This window comes from Triturus cristatus, chromosome 10 (genome assembly GCF_964204655.1).
Source record: "Triturus cristatus chromosome 10, aTriCri1.1, whole genome shotgun sequence".
Classification (NCBI taxonomy): Eukaryota; Metazoa; Chordata; class Amphibia; order Caudata; family Salamandridae; genus Triturus; species Triturus cristatus.
This window is the reverse complement of record NC_140593.1, coordinates 428167501-428186418: the sequence shown is the minus strand read 5'-3', so window position 1 is coordinate 428186418 and position 18918 is coordinate 428167501. Positions and strand designations below refer to the sequence as shown.

At 46.9% G+C, this 18918-nt stretch overlaps 1 protein-coding gene across 2 annotated transcripts in view; it reads left to right on the top strand.

Moving 5' to 3' along the window:
* Positions 1 to 18918, top strand: part of ODAD2 (outer dynein arm docking complex subunit 2) — a 1108894-nt gene that overhangs the window by 738697 nt on the left and 351279 nt on the right. For both annotated transcript variants that reach the window (XM_085631770.1, XM_085631771.1), the window contains exon 12: positions 15464 to 15673. In XM_085631770.1, the coding sequence (XP_085487896.1) occupies positions 15464 to 15673 (210 nt within the window). The remainder of the gene's footprint in view (positions 1 to 15463; positions 15674 to 18918) is intronic.

Genomic DNA, 18918 nt, shown 5'->3' with positions numbered 1-18918 from the left:
AAAGATAGAAATCTAAGGGTAGGAGGTGGCAATGCAATAATCTTTAAAAAAATGCTACTCCTGCAAATTTGAGGACTTGCCTTTCTCCGATTACGAAACAGCTTTATTTAAATGTACTTTGACCTCTCAGTTTACTTTCTCTGGAATGTTGGTTTATCAGCCCCCAGGACCGGCTACACCTTGGGTGTCGTCTTTCTCAGATCTGATTGCCCCATATCTACTTAAAATGGCTAATTTCACCATTTTGGGTGATTTAAATCTTCACCTTGATAATACTGAATGTACTACTAGTGGCTTATTGATTTCGGATCTGGCTGCTCTGAACCTTCCACTCTGCAATAGCGGCCCGACGCATGCAGCGGGCCACTTATTGGATCCTATTTTTTCTAATTTACCTGACATTCAATGCCCTCCAGCCCTCCCCTGTGTTGGTCAGATCATTTTGCTGTCAAGTTCTATTTCTCAGTCCCTGGGAAGTTATTAACTTCATTATCTGGATCACAACTCCAACCCAGGAACTGGGGAAAAATGGACATTGATACATTTAATCAAACCCTGCTCAACAGTGCCCCAACCATGGACTCTATATCTATGTCTTCTTTAGAGACCATTTATAGTTGGATCTCTAACGCAATTGATGAATGTCTTCCTACCTCTGTTAAAACATGATATAATCATGGTCCCCCTGCCCCATGGTTCACTGAACAATTAAAAACTGAAAAAAGTAAATGTAAAGCACTGGAAAGATGTTGGAGAAAAAATTATTCTCCAGAATCTAAAACCATATATAGAACCGCTTAAAAAAAATACCAAGCTTCATGTAAACTGGCTAGAGCGGAATATGTTTCCTCCGCTATTTCCAATGCAAAGAATTGTCCACTTACATTATTTGCCATGGTTAAAAAGTTAGCTGGCTCAGATACACAGCCCATCCCGCCTACTGTAGATGAGTCACAATGCAACAGTCTTGCTAATTTTTTTATAAATAAAGTGGAGCAAATATATTTAACATTAGATAAAACTTGGCCACTAGTGCCTACCCAGTTAGCCCCCGAGTCTGAGCCTATTTCTTCGGACAAACTGACAACTAAACTCGAAACGTGGTCTCCTCTCAATATTGATTATCTAATAAAGATTTTAAACAGTCTTAAGTCAGGGTCCCCTTGTGATCTCCTTCCGGCTTTTGTACTTCAACAATTTGAGTTGCCATCTTTGGCAATTATTATGAGGCTACTTAATGCATCGCTCCAAGAAGCCATGGTTCCGCCTGATTGGAAACATGCCATGGTCCTACCACTCCTGAAAAAGGTCAATGCTTACCCTTCTCAGCCTTGTAATTTTAGGCCCATCTCTTTACTCCCTATCTTTTCCAAGATTTTAGAGAAACACGTTAATCTACAGCTTACTGAGTTTGTCGAATCTTCAAATTTTTTACATTCATCCCAGTCTGGCTTTCGTGCAGGCTTTTCGACTGAAACGACTCTTCTTGGTGTTACTGAAATGTTGCGGCAACACTTAGATAAAGGTAACACAGCAGCCCTCGTATTGTTGGACTTGAGTGCTGCTTTTGAAACAGTCTCTCATACCGTGTTAATAAAATCTTTGCAGTCTCTTGGTGTTACTGGTATGGCACTTGGCTGGTTGTCCTCTTTTCTATCCAGGCGGACTTTTCAAGTTTTTTCCTCTAGAGCCACCTCTAAAACCAATTCTTCGCCGTATGGTGTGCCTCAGGGGATCCATCCTTAGTCCTCTTCTGTTCAATATTTATGTGCAACCTTTAGAAGCAATTGCAGACAAGGCTGGGCTGTCTCTCTTTTCGTACGCTGATGACACCCAAATAATCTTTTCCCTCTCAGCAGAAAAGCTGTCAGGCCCTTATACTCTTCAAACTGGCTTGAGCAAGATTGCATCCTGGATGCAAAGCAATCTACTCAAGCTTAATGGCGAAAAAACCGAGGTCCTTATTTTAGGGAAAAACAAAGACCTATGGGGCCCCCAACACTGGCCCACTGTAATGGGTCCTCATCCTGTGCCCTCCTTTCAAGTCCGCAACCTAGGATTTATCATGGATAGTAATCTTTCTATGAAACAACATGCGGTAAAAACGGCAGCCACCTGCTTCACCATATTGAAATAGCTCAAGAAATTCATTTGGATGCTTCCTAGTGCTACCCAAAAGACAGTTGTCCAGGCACTTGTAACATCTAGACTGGATTACGGAAATTTTATTTTCTTGGGTGCAAATAGGGATGTACTACGCAAGCTTCAGGTGGTTCAGAATTCGGCCGCAAGATTGCTTTGCAAACTTCCTAAAATGACTTCCACCATTACAGCCTTGAGAGATCTTCATTGGCTCAGAGTGGAAAATCGAACTAAATTTAAAGCTCTGAACTATATGTTCTAGATCGAGACAGGCACTGCCCCCCACTACCTGCAAAAGATAGTCCGTCCTTATCAACCTTCTCGCTTGTTACGATCCACCACTCAGGAAAAATTTGTGGTCCCTAGGGTCAAGCTTGCAAGAATGGGTGGTCGTTCCTTTTCCTATCTCGGCCCACTCTTATGGAATTCTCTCCCCATACTGATTCGCAGAGAAACATTATACACAAATTTTCGCAAATTACTAAAAACCTGGTTATTTAATCAATAAACTTTTGATTTTTCTCTTCCTTTGCCCTTTAATCCTGAGCTGGGAAACCCTTTTTGGGTAGCTGTGCGCATTATAAAATTATTTTAACATAACATAACAGCCGTGCAGGATGACTTGCAGCCACGTTGACCTGAACAGTTTATCCACCTTATTATTAATCCACTTGACGGTGTAATTGAGTCCCTCACCAACTCATCCTTTTGCCATTTCAACCTAGGAATGATGTGAGACCGTGCTATGATTGCCTTTAGGGAGCCTCTTTGCCAACCAGCCTATCTCATTAATTTACAACTCGAAGAGCTCCCTACTGCCACTGTGAGACAGTTCATTGCCACCAAGATGCATTACCACAATCCAAGGGTGCAGATACGCCCTTAGCAACCATGCATCCACTGCAGGCCTCCAGTGTGTGAAACGCAGCCCTCCTTGCCAATGAAAGGACACAAGGTAGCCCGCCTGGCAGGCTTGGTCACTGAAATTACCTGCCAAATAAACGTCTTTAGCACGCTACACATATGAATGGCTAATTGCCCACACATTTGTCATTTCTTCCACCTCTGCATGCACAGGGATCACAAACATATCCAGTCTCTGCCTCACATCTTAGGACATTCCACCTGCCTCCACAGGAAAGAAAATAGAGGAAAGAAGAAAAACTGTGATCAGAAGGCAAGCCTACAGCATGTGCAACCTCACATAACGCGTGTAACTAGCGGAGAACCATCTGCCGATCCTCTGCACTACATGTCCAGAAAGCTCCATTGCTGTCGCTGCGATGGCCGCCTCAATTGTAAACGAGTGATAACCGAATTCTGCAGGGTCGAATCCCGCTGCCCTCAGTACCAGCCCTAGCACCTTGGAGAACTGGTGCCTCATCAAAAGCGACCCATCAGCATGCACCAGGAAGGGGACTCATGTTATACGCGACCTATCTGCCATAAACACTTCCAAGTTGTTCAAATGACAGCAGGAATACCCCAGGCCCTATGCAATAGAATGTGGTCGCCCCTGCCGCCCTGATCAGTCTTCGAGCATGGGATAGTAATTGCCTCGGAACCCTCCAGCCATTGCATATGCGCCAGCTACAGCCCCCTTCAATAACCTTCTTAGTCTTGGCCACCAATTCACTCACCCTGAAGACACCATAGAAGGCTAGGGTAAAGGCCGCCCTGAACAAGTGGGCATTTCCTATGACTTGCATATATCTCCCAGAGAGCCCAGGATTGCTGCCAGCTTGCCCATATCAATGGGGTGCCTAGTGTCTGGCCTGGTTCTTTCCAAACACTGCCAACACCACAGCACCCTGCATGAGGAACGATCTAGTGACATCAGCGTGGGCAAGCATTTTTGTGGAAAAGGAAATTGCTGCAACTTGGCATCTAGTGCAGGCAACCGAGTGACCCTGACCCCTCAGATGCCCCAGAAATGACTGGAAAAAAGAGTGCAAGAACTTGCCCTCCCCACCCCCACAGAGCTGCAATATGCGTTGAATGCCCCCTCATAGGCAAGCCTCATCTTGAGTGCTAAACTGGCTGCCAAAAGGTCCAGTAGACTTGGGCACCAAGCCACCACAGATGGTCTGGAAAGTGTGTTAGGTATTCCGCTGCTCTTGGGTGGTAGCACCTGAAAAACTGCATCTTGAAATGAGAGGGATCATCAGCAGCATTGTTCAACACACCTGGGACTAAACAACTCATTAAGCTTCAAGCACTGCAATACTATCTCTTTCAACAATCTGAGGATCATCTTACACTTAGACGCCTGCTGTTGAATGCACTCCACTACCGTCATATTGTCTGACCAAAAAATGACTGACTGGTTGCGGAACTGGTCTGATCAAATGAACAGTGCCACCAGGATGGGAAAAAGCTCAAGGAAACCAATGTTCGAAACCAGCCCAAACTCCACCCAGGCACTGGGCCAGAGTTGCGTGCACTAGGCCAGGCCCAGGATGGCACCTGATCCATTGATGTCCGCAGCATCCATGAAGAGAATGAGTTCTTCACTAGATCTGGTGGGGCTGGGCCACACCACAGTGCTGCATTCCCGTTAACCATGTGGCCCCAACAAAAGAAAATCATCCAGATAGTGCAAAACCCACCGGTAGCCCTCCACACCTTTCTTTGAAGCCTGACTTTTAGCGCTCTTTGGGACTGGAGAGAATGCTGCCCCAGGGCCAACCCTGATTGCATAGGCCTCTCCCCTCACTCCTCTGTCCTCACTGTCCTCTCTGCAGGGGCCTTTCTCATTGACGCCACGGTCTCGTCCATAGCGTCTATCCGATGCACCAGAGTCTCCAAAAGCACCTCAGTGCGCAAGCACTTGATACCCCGCTGCACCTCATCAGTCATCCCTGCAAGATGAGAAGTAGTACTATCCAACAGACAGACCATTAATGCCCACTACACTTCATGACAAGAAAAATCACATGTCTAAACATCTGCCTACTCTCAAGAAACCAGTACCAGAAAAACACACTTCATGAAAGAATTGATGTGCCTTGAACCCTGGCCTGCAAACATTAAATTGTGCCAAACAAGCTGATGGTTTGAAATGCAAAATAGTCAATTATGGCACCATTAAGGTCTCACATTAATCACACAATATTTTGAGTAGCAGAATAACACAGCAAGTTGGCCAGAACACCAACAGAGGACCCCCCAAAATACAGTCACAGAATCAGCCTGATGATTGTTTCATAGAATGAAGGAGTAAATGGGCACAGGCAGTCACTGAAAAGCCCCGAGGATTGACACTCAAGCCTTCCAATAACAGCACTACCCTGCAATCTGGCCTGATACACCAAATTCAGCCATCAGTGCGGCCCCAAAACCGTAAACACTTCCCAAGCCACTTCCCATGAATCCCGTAAAAACCCAAAGAATGATGCTCTCCACAGTAAAAAAGCGCCCCCCTCACCTTGCCTCCCCCAGCCGAAGTCGCAACTGAGTGCCATTGCACACCAGGTCAGGTAAGATAATCTTGAGCCCATACATCCTCCAGCCATGAGATGGGCCATGCAGCAACACTCAGGTATGTCAGGAATGCAGCGCATGCAGCGAACGATCCCGAAGACGAGACCTGCAGGACAAACAAGAAGACAACAAAATCCAGGTCCCCAAATGGGGTAGTGGAGGCAGCGTTTTTATATGGAAGTCGGAGCAGTGAGTAAGAAAGAGAGACACGCTCGCCACTCCGCAATCCCTTTTATGGGCAAGGTAAATTCTCCTACACGACCCTGGAAGCGATATGACCGCCTCGGGCCGCGCCCCCAACATACCAATTGTCACATTCCATATTGAGAGGTGGCAGTGGTGATGTCACATGCTTCCGCCCCCTCCCAACCTCCCACGCTGTCCCAGGTGAGACCGCCATACCTGCAGCTCCCCCGATTTGGGGGAGTCTTTGGCCCGTTTCTTTGTGTAATGCATTTTGCTGTGTCTTACATGTATAAATGCAATTTCAAGACAACCTAAAACATTTTATACACTTTTATACTTTTTCTTTCAAATTAAAAATGCTTCTCAAAAAGTTTTTGTCTTACCCTATCTCGCTCCCGTATTTGTATTCTGATTACAGCCTATATTGGTCTTTTGTTGCAGTTAGAGCGCCACCCAGAGGCGTAGCTAGAGCTTGTGGCGCCCGGGGCTATCGCTCAGAATGCCGCCCCTGGGGGGGGTGGTTGCTGGGGAAAAAGGACGGCAAGCACTTGAAAGAGGACCGAGAGACACGTAGTATCGCCGCTAATAGTTACCTTGATCATGCAAGTTACATGCACATACATGACACGGTCCAAGGCTACACAGTTGAATACACCGGTGACTGGCAGTACAAAAGAGAACACACAGACTGCATGATGTATCTGGGGACTCAGAAAAACCGCATGTGACATCCATCAGAGAGCTGCGTGAATAATTACCTGGTAATGCCCTCAGCACAATGCAAACATGCACATACATGACACTGTTCAGGGATCCATCATCTACAGCTGACATTAAATGACCATTCATCATGGTCCCCCCATTAAAGCAGTGCACTTTGTGATCTGCATGGTACATGTTCTTTGCAGCAGGCACATTAACCCTCTGTGCTACCTTTCCAGGAGTCAACCCTTCCACTAGACAAAACTCGATCTCTCTCTAGGAAGAACATTAATCACCGAAGTTATCATGACATTTTTATTGTTTCTAAAAATTGCTGGAGGCCAGGAAGGAGGCAGCAAGTTTTTTAAAAACCATAATATACTTGCAAACACTACACACCCACCCGAAGTAGGTACCCAGTGCGGTCACACCGTTCGCATCGCCCTGACCTGTTCAAGGTTCTTGTGACCTCAGTGACAGAGTCACAGTGACTGGATCACTGTTACTCTAGGGTGTGCTGCTTTGTAGGCCTGCCCGCAAGACTGTAGATGAACTTCAGTATGGATTGTGGTGGACAGGCTTCTAAGGTCTAGTGGGGCCTTGTAAGGTCTAGCATGGAAATATGCTCCCTCAGTAGAGTGGTCTGGTGGGCTGGTCATGAAGGCTGAACCCAGTTCCAAATTCGACAGCTCTGGCCACAGTGCCACATCCTCTCCCCCAATTAAGACCATACTGCCCCACTGAGAGAAACTCGCACTGCCTTCAGCTACAACCTAATTGTGCCCGCTATAAACACTTGGATGTGGCTCAATTCAAATTATGCACTTGATAAGAGTAATATGCTACCTAAAAAAAAAGTAAAAGCAAACACTCATAGGGAATGCAAGATTAAGTAAAGCATGTGAAATGTAAGCAGAAACAACATGGTTACCTTAATGATCTCTCACTCACTATTCAGAAATTAGCGATTGGTTTTACCTGAAAAGTTAAGGACATGACTACAGGGCCCTGAAGGGAACTGTTTCAATGTCCATTGCTTATATCCTTAATAAACGTAAGCAATATGGTTTAAAAAGACCACATCCATAAACAGAGCCATGGTACGCATTTTGTTTTCCAATCCACCCATCAACCAGGTATTGCAGTACCTCCAGGAATGGTGCACTTCCCCACCTGGAGAAAACAATGCTCTTCAAAGAAACACGAGGAAACAAAAGTAGCAATTCACTGCAAAGTCTGTAAAGTGAGGCTGATGGATGTGAATAAAACCAATCTGGCCACTTTGCAACCACTCTTTCTTGCTTTATGTAGTTATGTATTTATTTTTCATATTTAAAACCTTCTATTTCTCTCCATGCCACTGCACTTTGTAATAGAAAAATGTCAGAAAAAGGGCATTTCCCGCAAGAGTGCTTTTCTTTCTTGGATCCATTTCACAGGGAAGCAACTAAATGAAAGAAGGAAAGAGAGGTTGTGAACAGTTTCTCCAAGTCACGGTTTTCAGTAAGTGAGGAGCAAGACAGAAAGAGAGGGAATAATAGGAAGAGAGGGGGGGACAGCTGCCAGCACAAAAAAGAAGAGGACATTGCCCGAGGCCTATTCCTCCTCTGCCCGTCCCCGAACGTCTACGAAAGCAAGCCGAGCCTTATCTGAATGCCTTTGTCCGTCCCCAAAATAGTGTCGCCTAGTGCGGACCGCCCCCACCACCCCCCCCCCCCTAGCTACGCCACTGGCGTCACCGGGGTTCCCTGTAGTGTATTTGTGGGCAAGGAGGGGGAAGTGTGTAGTATCCTGTTTATGTATTTACCTTGGTACTTTATCCCTAGCTGCTCAGCTAATGTAAATGTGCTGCATGGAATGTTGGTGTGATGACATGAATGGAATGTTTGGATGCCTGTGAGGTGAGGGGTGATAGTTGGAGTGTGGGCTGAGCAGCAGGCAGGCTGATCCTGTTGGGGCTGCTTCACATGAACATAACATCTTGCAACTAAGACTTAATAAATCAACTGGAACTGCATCTTGGTACTGGACTTCATTACTACAAAGTGTTAATTGCACTTTCATTCCTGCCTAATCTCCATCTGGACATGTTAAGTAGCACATGTTGCTGATAGTCCTTTTGTAAGTGGAACGATTGGGCAGGGAGAGACAGGCTGAGAGAAGAAAGATTTGTTGTAGACATCCAGGCCAGCAGTCCCAGCCCAGTCAGCTAGGTCACCAGCAGCTGACGGGGGAGTTAAAGCCCTCTTAGCCCAATGGTCGTTGCACACCTGATATGGGGGCAAGATGACTGAATTGCCCATTGGCCATGGACTGTTTATAGATATTTTTATCACCAAGGTGGCAATGAAACCCACTTGCATATGAAAATGTGGTTATACAGATTGTAAAAGTAATTAGTTGAAATGAAATATGCACCCAGTGTATAAAATGTTAATGCTGGTTCTTTATCCAAATTGTCATTATCAGAGGAAACTGAGATAGAGTATGACTTTTGGGTGTTTGCCAGCAAAGAAATACAATCTAGAGGGCTGATGAGTGAGGTTGAGTAAAAGTATTAAGTGAATAGTGACGAGGAATTGAAACAGATACGCATTAATATTTATCAACGATGGTAAAGAATGCAGGAGAATGAGGCCTGGTTAGTTATGTAAGTTGAAGATAATTTGGTTGGAGTTGCCAACAGTTAATGGAGTGGTGCTCATCGAGGAAAAGTTAGTGCTACCAGTAGCTCTTCGGCAAATAATAACATATTTACCCACAAAGGTCACAGTGGAATATTTGAGGCTATGGCCTCCGGCCTGGTCGCCCCCACGCTCCTCACCTCTCCTGCTCCTGAGCCTCCTGCTGCCTGAGCACATCGCCGCTGCGAGCCGACGCCGATTGCAACGCCCCAGCCGCCGCTGGGCCGCCCGCTTAGCCTGCACCCGTTTTTTCTCGCCGCTGCCTGCCTGCGGCCCCGCCCCCACGCCAGACGATTGGCTACCACGATCCCGCCTCCCAGCTGACCCGCCCTCCCGGCTCCCTTCTTATGACGCCCCCTCAGCGACCGCGCAGCGGACGCGCGCAGCGGGAGCACCGACTGAGCGCCGAAGGTGCGCCAAAGGTAAGCCCGTCTGCGCCCGTCCGCGCCTGGACCGCGCCCAGTGCCAGGACCCCTGGCCCCCGCAGACTCCAGCCCTCCCGCCGGACCTACGACGCCACCGAATTCTACGCACTCAACGCCGGCCGAACCCCGGGTTGCTACCGAGCCACCCCGAGACGCACCCACGGACCCTTCTGCTGCCACTCCTGCAAGTTCACCTGCATCCGGACCTGCACTACTCCTGCACCGACCAAGACCAAGACGAGCAACAGCAGCAGCCACCTAAAGTGCATCCTACTCAGCACCCGCTCCGTCCACAGACACGCCATCGAGCTCTGGAACCTGCTCGACACTACTTCACCAGACGTCGCCTTCCTCACGGAAACCTGGATGAACGCCTCTTCAGCGCCCGACATCGCCATCGCCATCCCAGACGGCTATAAGATCATCCGAAGGGACCGCATCAACCAGACCGGAGGAGGCATCGCCATCATCCACAGGAACACCATCCGCATCACGACCAACACCGACGACACCCTCGCACCCGCCGAGCACCTGCACTTCCAGGTCCACACCAACCCCAAGACCACCCTTAGAGGCACCCTCATCTACAGACCCCCGAGACCACGCACACAATTCAGCGAAGACATCGCCGATTTCATCAGCCCGCACGCCCTCCCCTCCACTGACTACATCCTCCTCGGGGACCTCAACTTCCACCTGGAGAACAACAACGACCGCAACACCACCACCCTGCTGGACAACCTCGCAAACCTCGGACTCAAGCAGCTGGTGACCACCCCCACCCACTACGCCGGACACACACTCGACCCAGTCTTCTCATCCAGCAAGAACATCGCCTTCAGCCACGCCACCGGACTCCACTGGACGGACCACAGCTGCGTCCACTTCAGCTTCAAAAGGACCACGATCCACTACCAACAGCAACAGGTTGCACGCAGAAGCTGGAACAAGATCACAGCCGACCAGCTCGCGACTTCCCTGAGCAAGAACCCACCCACCAGCGCAACGAACCCCAGCCAAGCGGCCACCAACCTCACAAAATGGATCAGCGACTGCGCAGATGACCTCGCCCCCCTGAGGACCCCGCCTAGCAGACCCGGCAGCAAGAAAGCCCCATGGTTCACCGACGAACTCAAGAGCTCCAAGAAGGACTGCCGAGCCCTCGAGAGAACCTGGCGCAGAGACCCAACACCGGACAACATGACTGCCCTCAAGCTCGCCACCCGAAAACACCACCAACTCATCCACGCAACCAAGAAAACTGCATTCAAGGAACGACTGGACAAAAATTAACACAACAGCAAGGAACTCTTCAACATCGTCAAAGAGCTCTCCAACCCCAACGCCGGAAACAACGACATCACCCCTTCGCAAGACCTCTGCAACTCCCTCGCCTCCTACTTCCACAACAAGATCGCGGACATACACAACAGCTTCAGCACTCAACCGACGCACGCCACGACCGAACCACCGCCCCCCACCACCACCCTCCGCGCCTGGACCCCGATCAGCGCCGAAGATACCGTCCGCACGATGAACTCCATCCACTCCGGATCTCCGACCGACCCCTGCCCTCACCACGTCTTCAACAAGGCCGACGCTGTCATCGCACCCCACCTGCGGGACATCATCAACACCTCCTTCGACACCGCGACCTTCCCGGAGAGCTGGAAGCACGCCGAACTCAGCGCTCTACTAAAGAAGCCATCAGCCGACCCCACCGACCTCAAGAACTACCGCCCCATCTCGCTGCTCCCGTTCCCTGCAAAAGTCATCGAGAAGACCGTCAACAAGCAGCAGGCCGCCTTCCTCGAGACAAACGGATCCCTCGACCTCTCGCAGTCTGGCTTCCGAGCCAACCACAGCACCGAGACCGCCCTGATCGCAGCCACCGATGACATCCGAGCACTGCTTGACAACGGAGAAACAGCGGCCCTCATCCTCCTAGACCTCTCCGCGGCCTTCGACACTGTCTGCCACCGTACACTAGTGCAGCGACTCAGCAACGTCGGAATCCAGGAGAAGGCACTGGAATGGATCATCTCCTTCCTCGCCGGAAGGACACAGAGAGTCCGCCTCCCCCCGTTCAGATCTGAAGCCACCGAAGTCATCTGCGGCGTTCCTCAAGGGTCCTCGCTCAGTCCAACCCTCTTCAACGTCTACATGAGCCCCCTCGCAGACATCGCATGCCAGCACAACCTCAACATCATCTCCTACGCCGACGATACCCAGCTGATCCTCTCCCTCACCAACGACCCCGCCACCGCCAGAGCCAACCTTCACGAAGGGATGAAAGAGGTAGCCGAATGGATGAAGAACAGTCGCCTGAAACTGAACTCGGACAAGACGGAAGTCCTCATCCTGGGATCCTCACCCTCCGCCTGGGACGACTCCTGGTGGCCCCCCGCCCTAGGCAGCGCACCCCAACCAACAGACCACGCACGCAACCTGGGCTTCATCCTGGACTCCTCCCTCTCCATGACCAGACAAGTCAATGCCGTCTCCTCGTCGTGCTTCAACATCCTGCGCATGCTACGTAAGATCTTCCGGTGGATCCCCACCGAGACCAGGAAGACGGTCACCCAGGCCCTCGTCACCAGCCGTCTGGACTACGGCAACTCCCTTTACGCCGGAACCACCGCCAAACTCCAGAAGAGACTCCAGCGGATCCAGAACGCCTCAGCACGACTCATCCTGGACATCCCCCGTCACAGCCACATCTCCGGACACCTGAGAAACCTGCACTGGCTCCCGGTCAACAAGAGAATCACCTTCCGTCTCCTCACCCACGCACACAAAGCCCTACACAACCAAGGCCCAGGATACCTCAACAGCCGCCTCAACTTCTACGCTCCCAAACGCCAGCTTCGATCGACCGGCCACGCCCTCGCCACCGTCCCCCGCATCCGAAGAGCCACCACAGGGGGACGGTCCTTCTCCTACCTCGCCGCCAAGACATGGAACTCCCTCCCAACCCACCTCCGCCTGACCCAGGACCACCTCGCCTTCAGGAAACAACTCAAGACCTGGCTGTTCGAGCAGTAGCAGACCCCCCTCCCCTAGCGCCTTGAGACCCTCTGGGTGAGTAGTGCGCTATATAAATGCCTTGATTGATTGATTGACTATATTTGGGCATCTGTGGACCATTCAGCTTTGGAGGTATGGAAGGCAAGTGGCCTGAAGTGAAAGTGGTGAATGATGTGCAGCCAGAGACTATCGTTTTTTTTTCCTAAGGAAGTTGTCAGGAGGGAAAGAATTTGAGAAAATGCGGTGACTGACTTTGTCCCTCAGTGGTAATTGGAGGGGGTGCTGGATTTTTAAAGGCCCGTGGTATAACTAATCATAAGGCCACTTTGTATCAATCAACAGAGAATGGTCTTCTAGAAAGTTTTATTTGGGTTCTGAGCAATTAGATGCAGTTAGTTGAATGGAGTGGGTTGGCCTGGATGGTGAAGTAAGATGTTATGTGCTTATAGGACCACCCTATATTCTATCACAGGAGAATCATCACCATTTGTTTTGTTGCACGGAGGAAAACCTGCCACTATTGTGTGCCTTCGTGGATGGATAAGTGTGAAAGGGGAAGGTATTACTGCAAGTTAGTGCTGGAGAGAGTGGAAGCTATGCAGGAAGCGTACGGGGCAGGCACAATGACAGATTATGTGGTGCAAATGTTGTATATGGCGACCCAATATTCCTCTGCCCCATCATAAATGTTGAGAGCAGGGACAGGGGATTTGTGGAATCATATACAACAAAAGATGACAGCTGGATAAAATGTGAATAACTGGGGTATTATTCACCTCGGAGCGACATTGTATACAGCTTGATCCTTCCTGTTGTCTATTGATGTTACTCAGAACCCCTAGTGAAAACCAGCCCCATCATTCACTGTCCCCCATTTATAATTCTATATGTAATACTGTTGCAGGGATTCTGCTTATGCACAGAACTATGCACAGGAAACCAGGACCTCAGTGAATTGTGGTGTACCAAAAACTCACCTCAGAACCCAGAACCCCTTATCCGACCAGCATCAGTGTCCCATTCGTTATCCGAGTTTTATCTCGGCGGTCCCAATGTATAGACAACCCAGAACAAGCGACTTAGTGTATTCTCAGGAATGGTGGGAAGCAGAAATACCTGTTCATAATTATTCTCATATCAGTCCACAACAGAATAAACAGTGACACGGTAACGTTTAAAGAGTTTATTTTATAAACCTCGTGTCCTAAGATGCAGTACTTTGGCTAACATAAGCAGACAAATGATTAAAATCAAAACCATCAGCATAGTTACAATACCATAGAAAATGAAAGGAGTAATCATAATAAAATGACAGTGGATGACAACCACCTTCCTTTCGCTAGTAGACTAATATTATTATTATTAATAAAAGGTCTCTAGGCTTGAATGGGGAACCCCATACCGTAAAGATCAGCTTGGTGGAATCACATCACAGGATCAGCTAGACTCTGCTCCTGGGAAAGCTCTTCTTTCGAATGTGTCTAAAGCATGCAGCCTGCAATATTAAAAGCACTCGACTTTCAGGTATTTGCAGCTGCGTGCGTGTTATGGCTAAATAGTGGGCCGATCAACCTGAACCCAACAACATGCACCGTCTAGCGACCCAGACTGTTTCTTTACACAATGTTCAGACCAAGGTCGCTGCTCACTGTTAGGGATGTGAACAACAGACAGTTCTCATGTGAAGCAAAGGCGAGAAAGCATTTCTTAATTAATAACATGTAACTACAGTGTCGTGTGCAAAAGCAGCAAAAGTGGCAAAATGTCTTTCTAACATCTAACGCGGTTGTGCTAACTTAGCATTGTACGTATATAAATAGCAGTCTTCACTACAATACATGGGAGCAAGCTATCCCATTTTAAGAACCTGTTTCTAAATTATTTATTACAGTTGAGTTGTGATGTCATAATAGGTGCTCCCAGAGCCTGCAGCTAAGGTGATAAGAACGTCACAGAGCATCAGAACTGTTTTTTAAGTTTGATTCGCTACTATGATCAATTTTTCTAAAATTAACAGTATTCAGCACAAAGGAGAGTTTAATTCCCAGCATGTTTATTTTTTGCACCAAACAGTCCATTACAAGAAATAATCTCTTTGCAGGTTATTACTCCTTCTGAGCTATAGCCTTTTCTAAAAATCTGATCTACATGAAAGTGATTCAAATATGTTTTTGCAACATACTACCAATTTTATTTTCACACTACAAGATTCTGTTTTTTGTCTTCATCTGAAACTATACTATCTCATTAATTTGAGAGAACAAGGCTCCGCATAGTTGAGCTGTTAGTGAGATGAGTGATGGTGCTATCATCTATCAGAAGTAATAAAACTCTCTCTGCTATACGCCTAAAGGATATTGGAAGTCACCTCGAGTTCCATGATTTTAAAAAGGAATTCAGTTTGTGGTACTCCTCAGTGACTTACAAATATTCTTATAGTATGTCGCAGGGGGTATATTAGCCCATGTATATTATGTGTAATTTAGTTGTAATGCACCCTTCCCTCAGTGGAGAATGCAGTATAGTAATTTCATATAATTTATGAGGTCCTGCTGTTGCCCAAACTTGTTTCAGAATTCTTAGTGGTTAGAAAAAGCCCAAATGAGAGATACACCTTGGTATATTGCTAGGCTTCTTACTTGGATGAGAGCAAACATGGACTCACTTTACTATTTTTACATTATTTGATGGACTATTTCCTGTTTAATTTAAATCATGGGTAGATGTATGCAGTTGTACTTGATTGAGTCATATGGCATGGTTACACTTAACTATATTCTTATCAACTTTTAATTTCTTTTTCCTTGGCTGTAGATTGGTTCACTAAAAATTCTGAAGGAAATCAGTCGGAATCCCCAAATTAGGCGTTCCATTGCTGACTTTGGTGGCTTACAAACAATGGTAAAAATATTAGACTCAGCAGATAAGGATTTAAAATGCTTGGCAGCAGAAACAATCGCAAATATTGCTAAATTCCGAAGAGCCAGACGAACCGTCAGACAGCATGGCGGCATTAAAAGACTGGTTAGTAAATATTTGTTTATGCATTTATTTTCCATTTACAGTTTATGTTCAATGTGTACATTGTTTTGTATTTTAAAATGTTTGATTTTCTGTTGGTGGGGAGAGGGCAGCTGCCTTTAAAATGTGCTGCATGAAGTTAACACACCCTCTCTAGTATGTCAGGTGTCTGGGTGTTTATCTCCAACTAGTTTGGAAGTCTTTTTGTGTCATCTTTAGAATCTTTCACCAGGATTATCTGTGCTATCAGAACAGTAGAACTAGAAGAATGCTGTTTCCCTTGTAAGATTCTTCCATATCTTAAAAGTATTAGAAGTCTTGGTATCAAAATTACAGCTAAGCAAGCAGACCTTTTCTGGGAACATAGAGCTTCTTCATCATCCTGAAAGATCACTGATAGTTACCTACATTTTATCATATGCTCAAAAATGTTTCAGCTTTAAAAGTTTTGTGGTTATATATGCACTAGTGGCTTGCAATGTTTCTTGTTTTCTGTTTTCAGTGCTTGTCATTTCAGATGCCAGCTTTTAAGTTTGAACACAAAACCCAGAATTATCCAGTTTTCTTCTTGTGCAGTATTTATTTACCAGGAGATTGTTCAGTCACTAAGCTGATTGTATTCTAAAAATGTAGTTTTCATTTTAGAATATACTTGAAAAAAATCTTCACAAACCTTTCTAGAAGAAAAAGTTCCCATAATAGACTATGTGGCAGGATAGGCTGCAGAAACAATCTGTTGTAGCAATGGCAGTGCTCCCTTAAGAAATAGCACTCATCCAGTCAGTACACCTTTTATGGGATCAAGGAACCACAGGAGAATAATTCTTAATGTCCCTGTCTGGAGCACGTTTTGGTTATGGCTGTATGGCTTAATTGAAGGTTCCTCTGGACGGGAATTAAGTTTACAGCAAAGTAACTTTTCCTTCTTGTCCAGGAGATATTCATTAATAGTTATCAGCACTGAATCGAACAGCAGGCTTATCCCTTATAAATGTGTAGAATAAAACAGGTGAACGAAAAACACTCCAACCAAAAACATTCCTTAAGAAAGGTTGGTCCAAGTGGAAATCAGCTCTGGAATCTAAATCAAGACAATAAATTCTTCTGGATATTTCTAACTGCAGATTTCTCGGGTGTCTAGCTGGATCCAGAAATTTTCAAGCAGTATCCTTGCACGCCTATAGGTGTCATTGTGCGCCTCAGCATCGACAGCGTTACACTTCCGAAATAACGTATGGAACCACATATATGCACCTCTCATGCATGTTGATGTCAGTTCCTTTCTGTCTGTCCCACCAGACCCAGATCTGGAGCTAACCTTTGTCTCTTCACATAAAATACCAGTGTGCAAGGGAAATGTCACTACCTAAAAGTATAGGGTTCAAACCTTGTAGGGACTGTCGCAAGCAAATGTCTGTGACCTAGCCCCATCAGGTATGCCTATGATGCTTGGGTTTCCAGAATGACTCCAAGGCCTGTAGTGAAAGCACCCAAAAGAGTCTGAATGCCATCTGGGAATTCAATGTGAATCTATATGTTACCAAGCAGCAGAAGACCCCACAGTGTGACCAGGGTCTATCGGTGACACCGCCACAAATCCAAGAATTTTTCATGGCCATGCTGTGTCTTTTTGGCATACTATCAGCTCCCTCTGGCACCACCTATGGTCCCCAAGGAATCGCAAGGTCCTCTACCTGGCACACCGCTGGCAGGTCTGCCCTCTGTACTAGTTGGAACCACTGGACGACACCACCTGTGGGGATGACTTTCACGCTAGTGTCACAACCTGTGTCAGACTGTCGAGCTATGAGGCCTATTCTGACGCTGTTGACTCTGGAATATGAAGCACAACATTAGAGGTCTCTGACTCTAAACCGACCTCCCTTAGACCTCAGATGGGACTGTACCCTGATTCCACCGGTCAGCAACCTTTCTACAAACCATCTGATTTTCACACATTGCCCTTGCCTCAAGGAAGTGCACAGGTCCTCCGCGACCTATTTTTTGTACGAATTCGGACATTGACCAATATGATGAAGGGGAAGAACTATTGCCCCAATACACATATGACAACTACTATGAGAAGTTACAGGATGTCAGTAGCTTGGCTGCTTCTTCAGAGTCTGTTAGTTCCTCCCCACTTCCCCCATTCCTGCCACTGATGTCAGCACCTCATTCGCAGTGGTGTGGCAGAGGATGGAGAAAGTCCTGTAACTCTAATTTCCAACCTTGGAGGTAAACATCTATGTACTCCCAGAGATCCTACAACCAGGATAGATAAATACAGAGCTTCTTCTGCCTTTCACTGAAGCCTTGACAAATACCCTACTTGGGGCACAAGCAAAGCCATGCTGTGGCCGCGGTGAACAGACAGCTCAACACATCTGCAAGTTCCAGGTGACCCAGTCTTCCTGACTCAAATCATGCTGGTAGCACCAGATTGGGCCAGAAAAGTGTGATACCCAGAACTCCTGTGCATAAGCATCTGTCCTTTAATGAAACTGTTGCTTGGGGAGGCTCTTCCGTTGCAGTAGTAGGACAGGTCATTAAACCCGGGCTGTCACAAATTGCATCTCCATGCTTCAAGATTGAGCATTGGCTGTTGACCTCATGCAACCTGCTTCCAGATGTCATTGATATCCTTTTGGCAGCAAAGTATCCTTTCATAAAATCAGTGTACTGTGGTCATTGGGGCAAACTTGTGTATTAATGCAGCATGTGACAAATGAAGTTTTGTGAAGTTTTGTTGTTTGTTCTATCCATGGTCCAGTAAGGAGTTGCTTTAGGCACTGTTAAGGGCTCCTTATCAGCTCTTTTGACTTTTTTATGGTTGCTGCAACAGTCCTCTTTTTTTTACATCACCAGTTGTGATATTTTTGAAAGGTCTTCAACATTCATTTCCATCACTATCCTTTGGGAGGCGACAGTGGGATTTTAACTTAGTCCTCACCTTTTGATTTTCCCTCATTTGAGATGCTGCACAATTGTCCATTGAAAATTCTAATGTTGAAGAAACTCTTTCTCTTCACCATAACCTCAGCTAGGCATGTGAGCGATTTGCAGGCTCTTCCTGTCAGCCCACTGTATATAACGTTCTTCCTTGATAATTTTGTGTTGAGGACCGGAGATTCTTTTCTACTAAAAAGTGGTCACATCTTCACGCCAGGCAGGTTATCACTCTTCTGGAATTCTGTGATCCAGCCCTCCCCTCTGTGGAGTAAGGAACACTTCATCGTTTTGACCCTGAA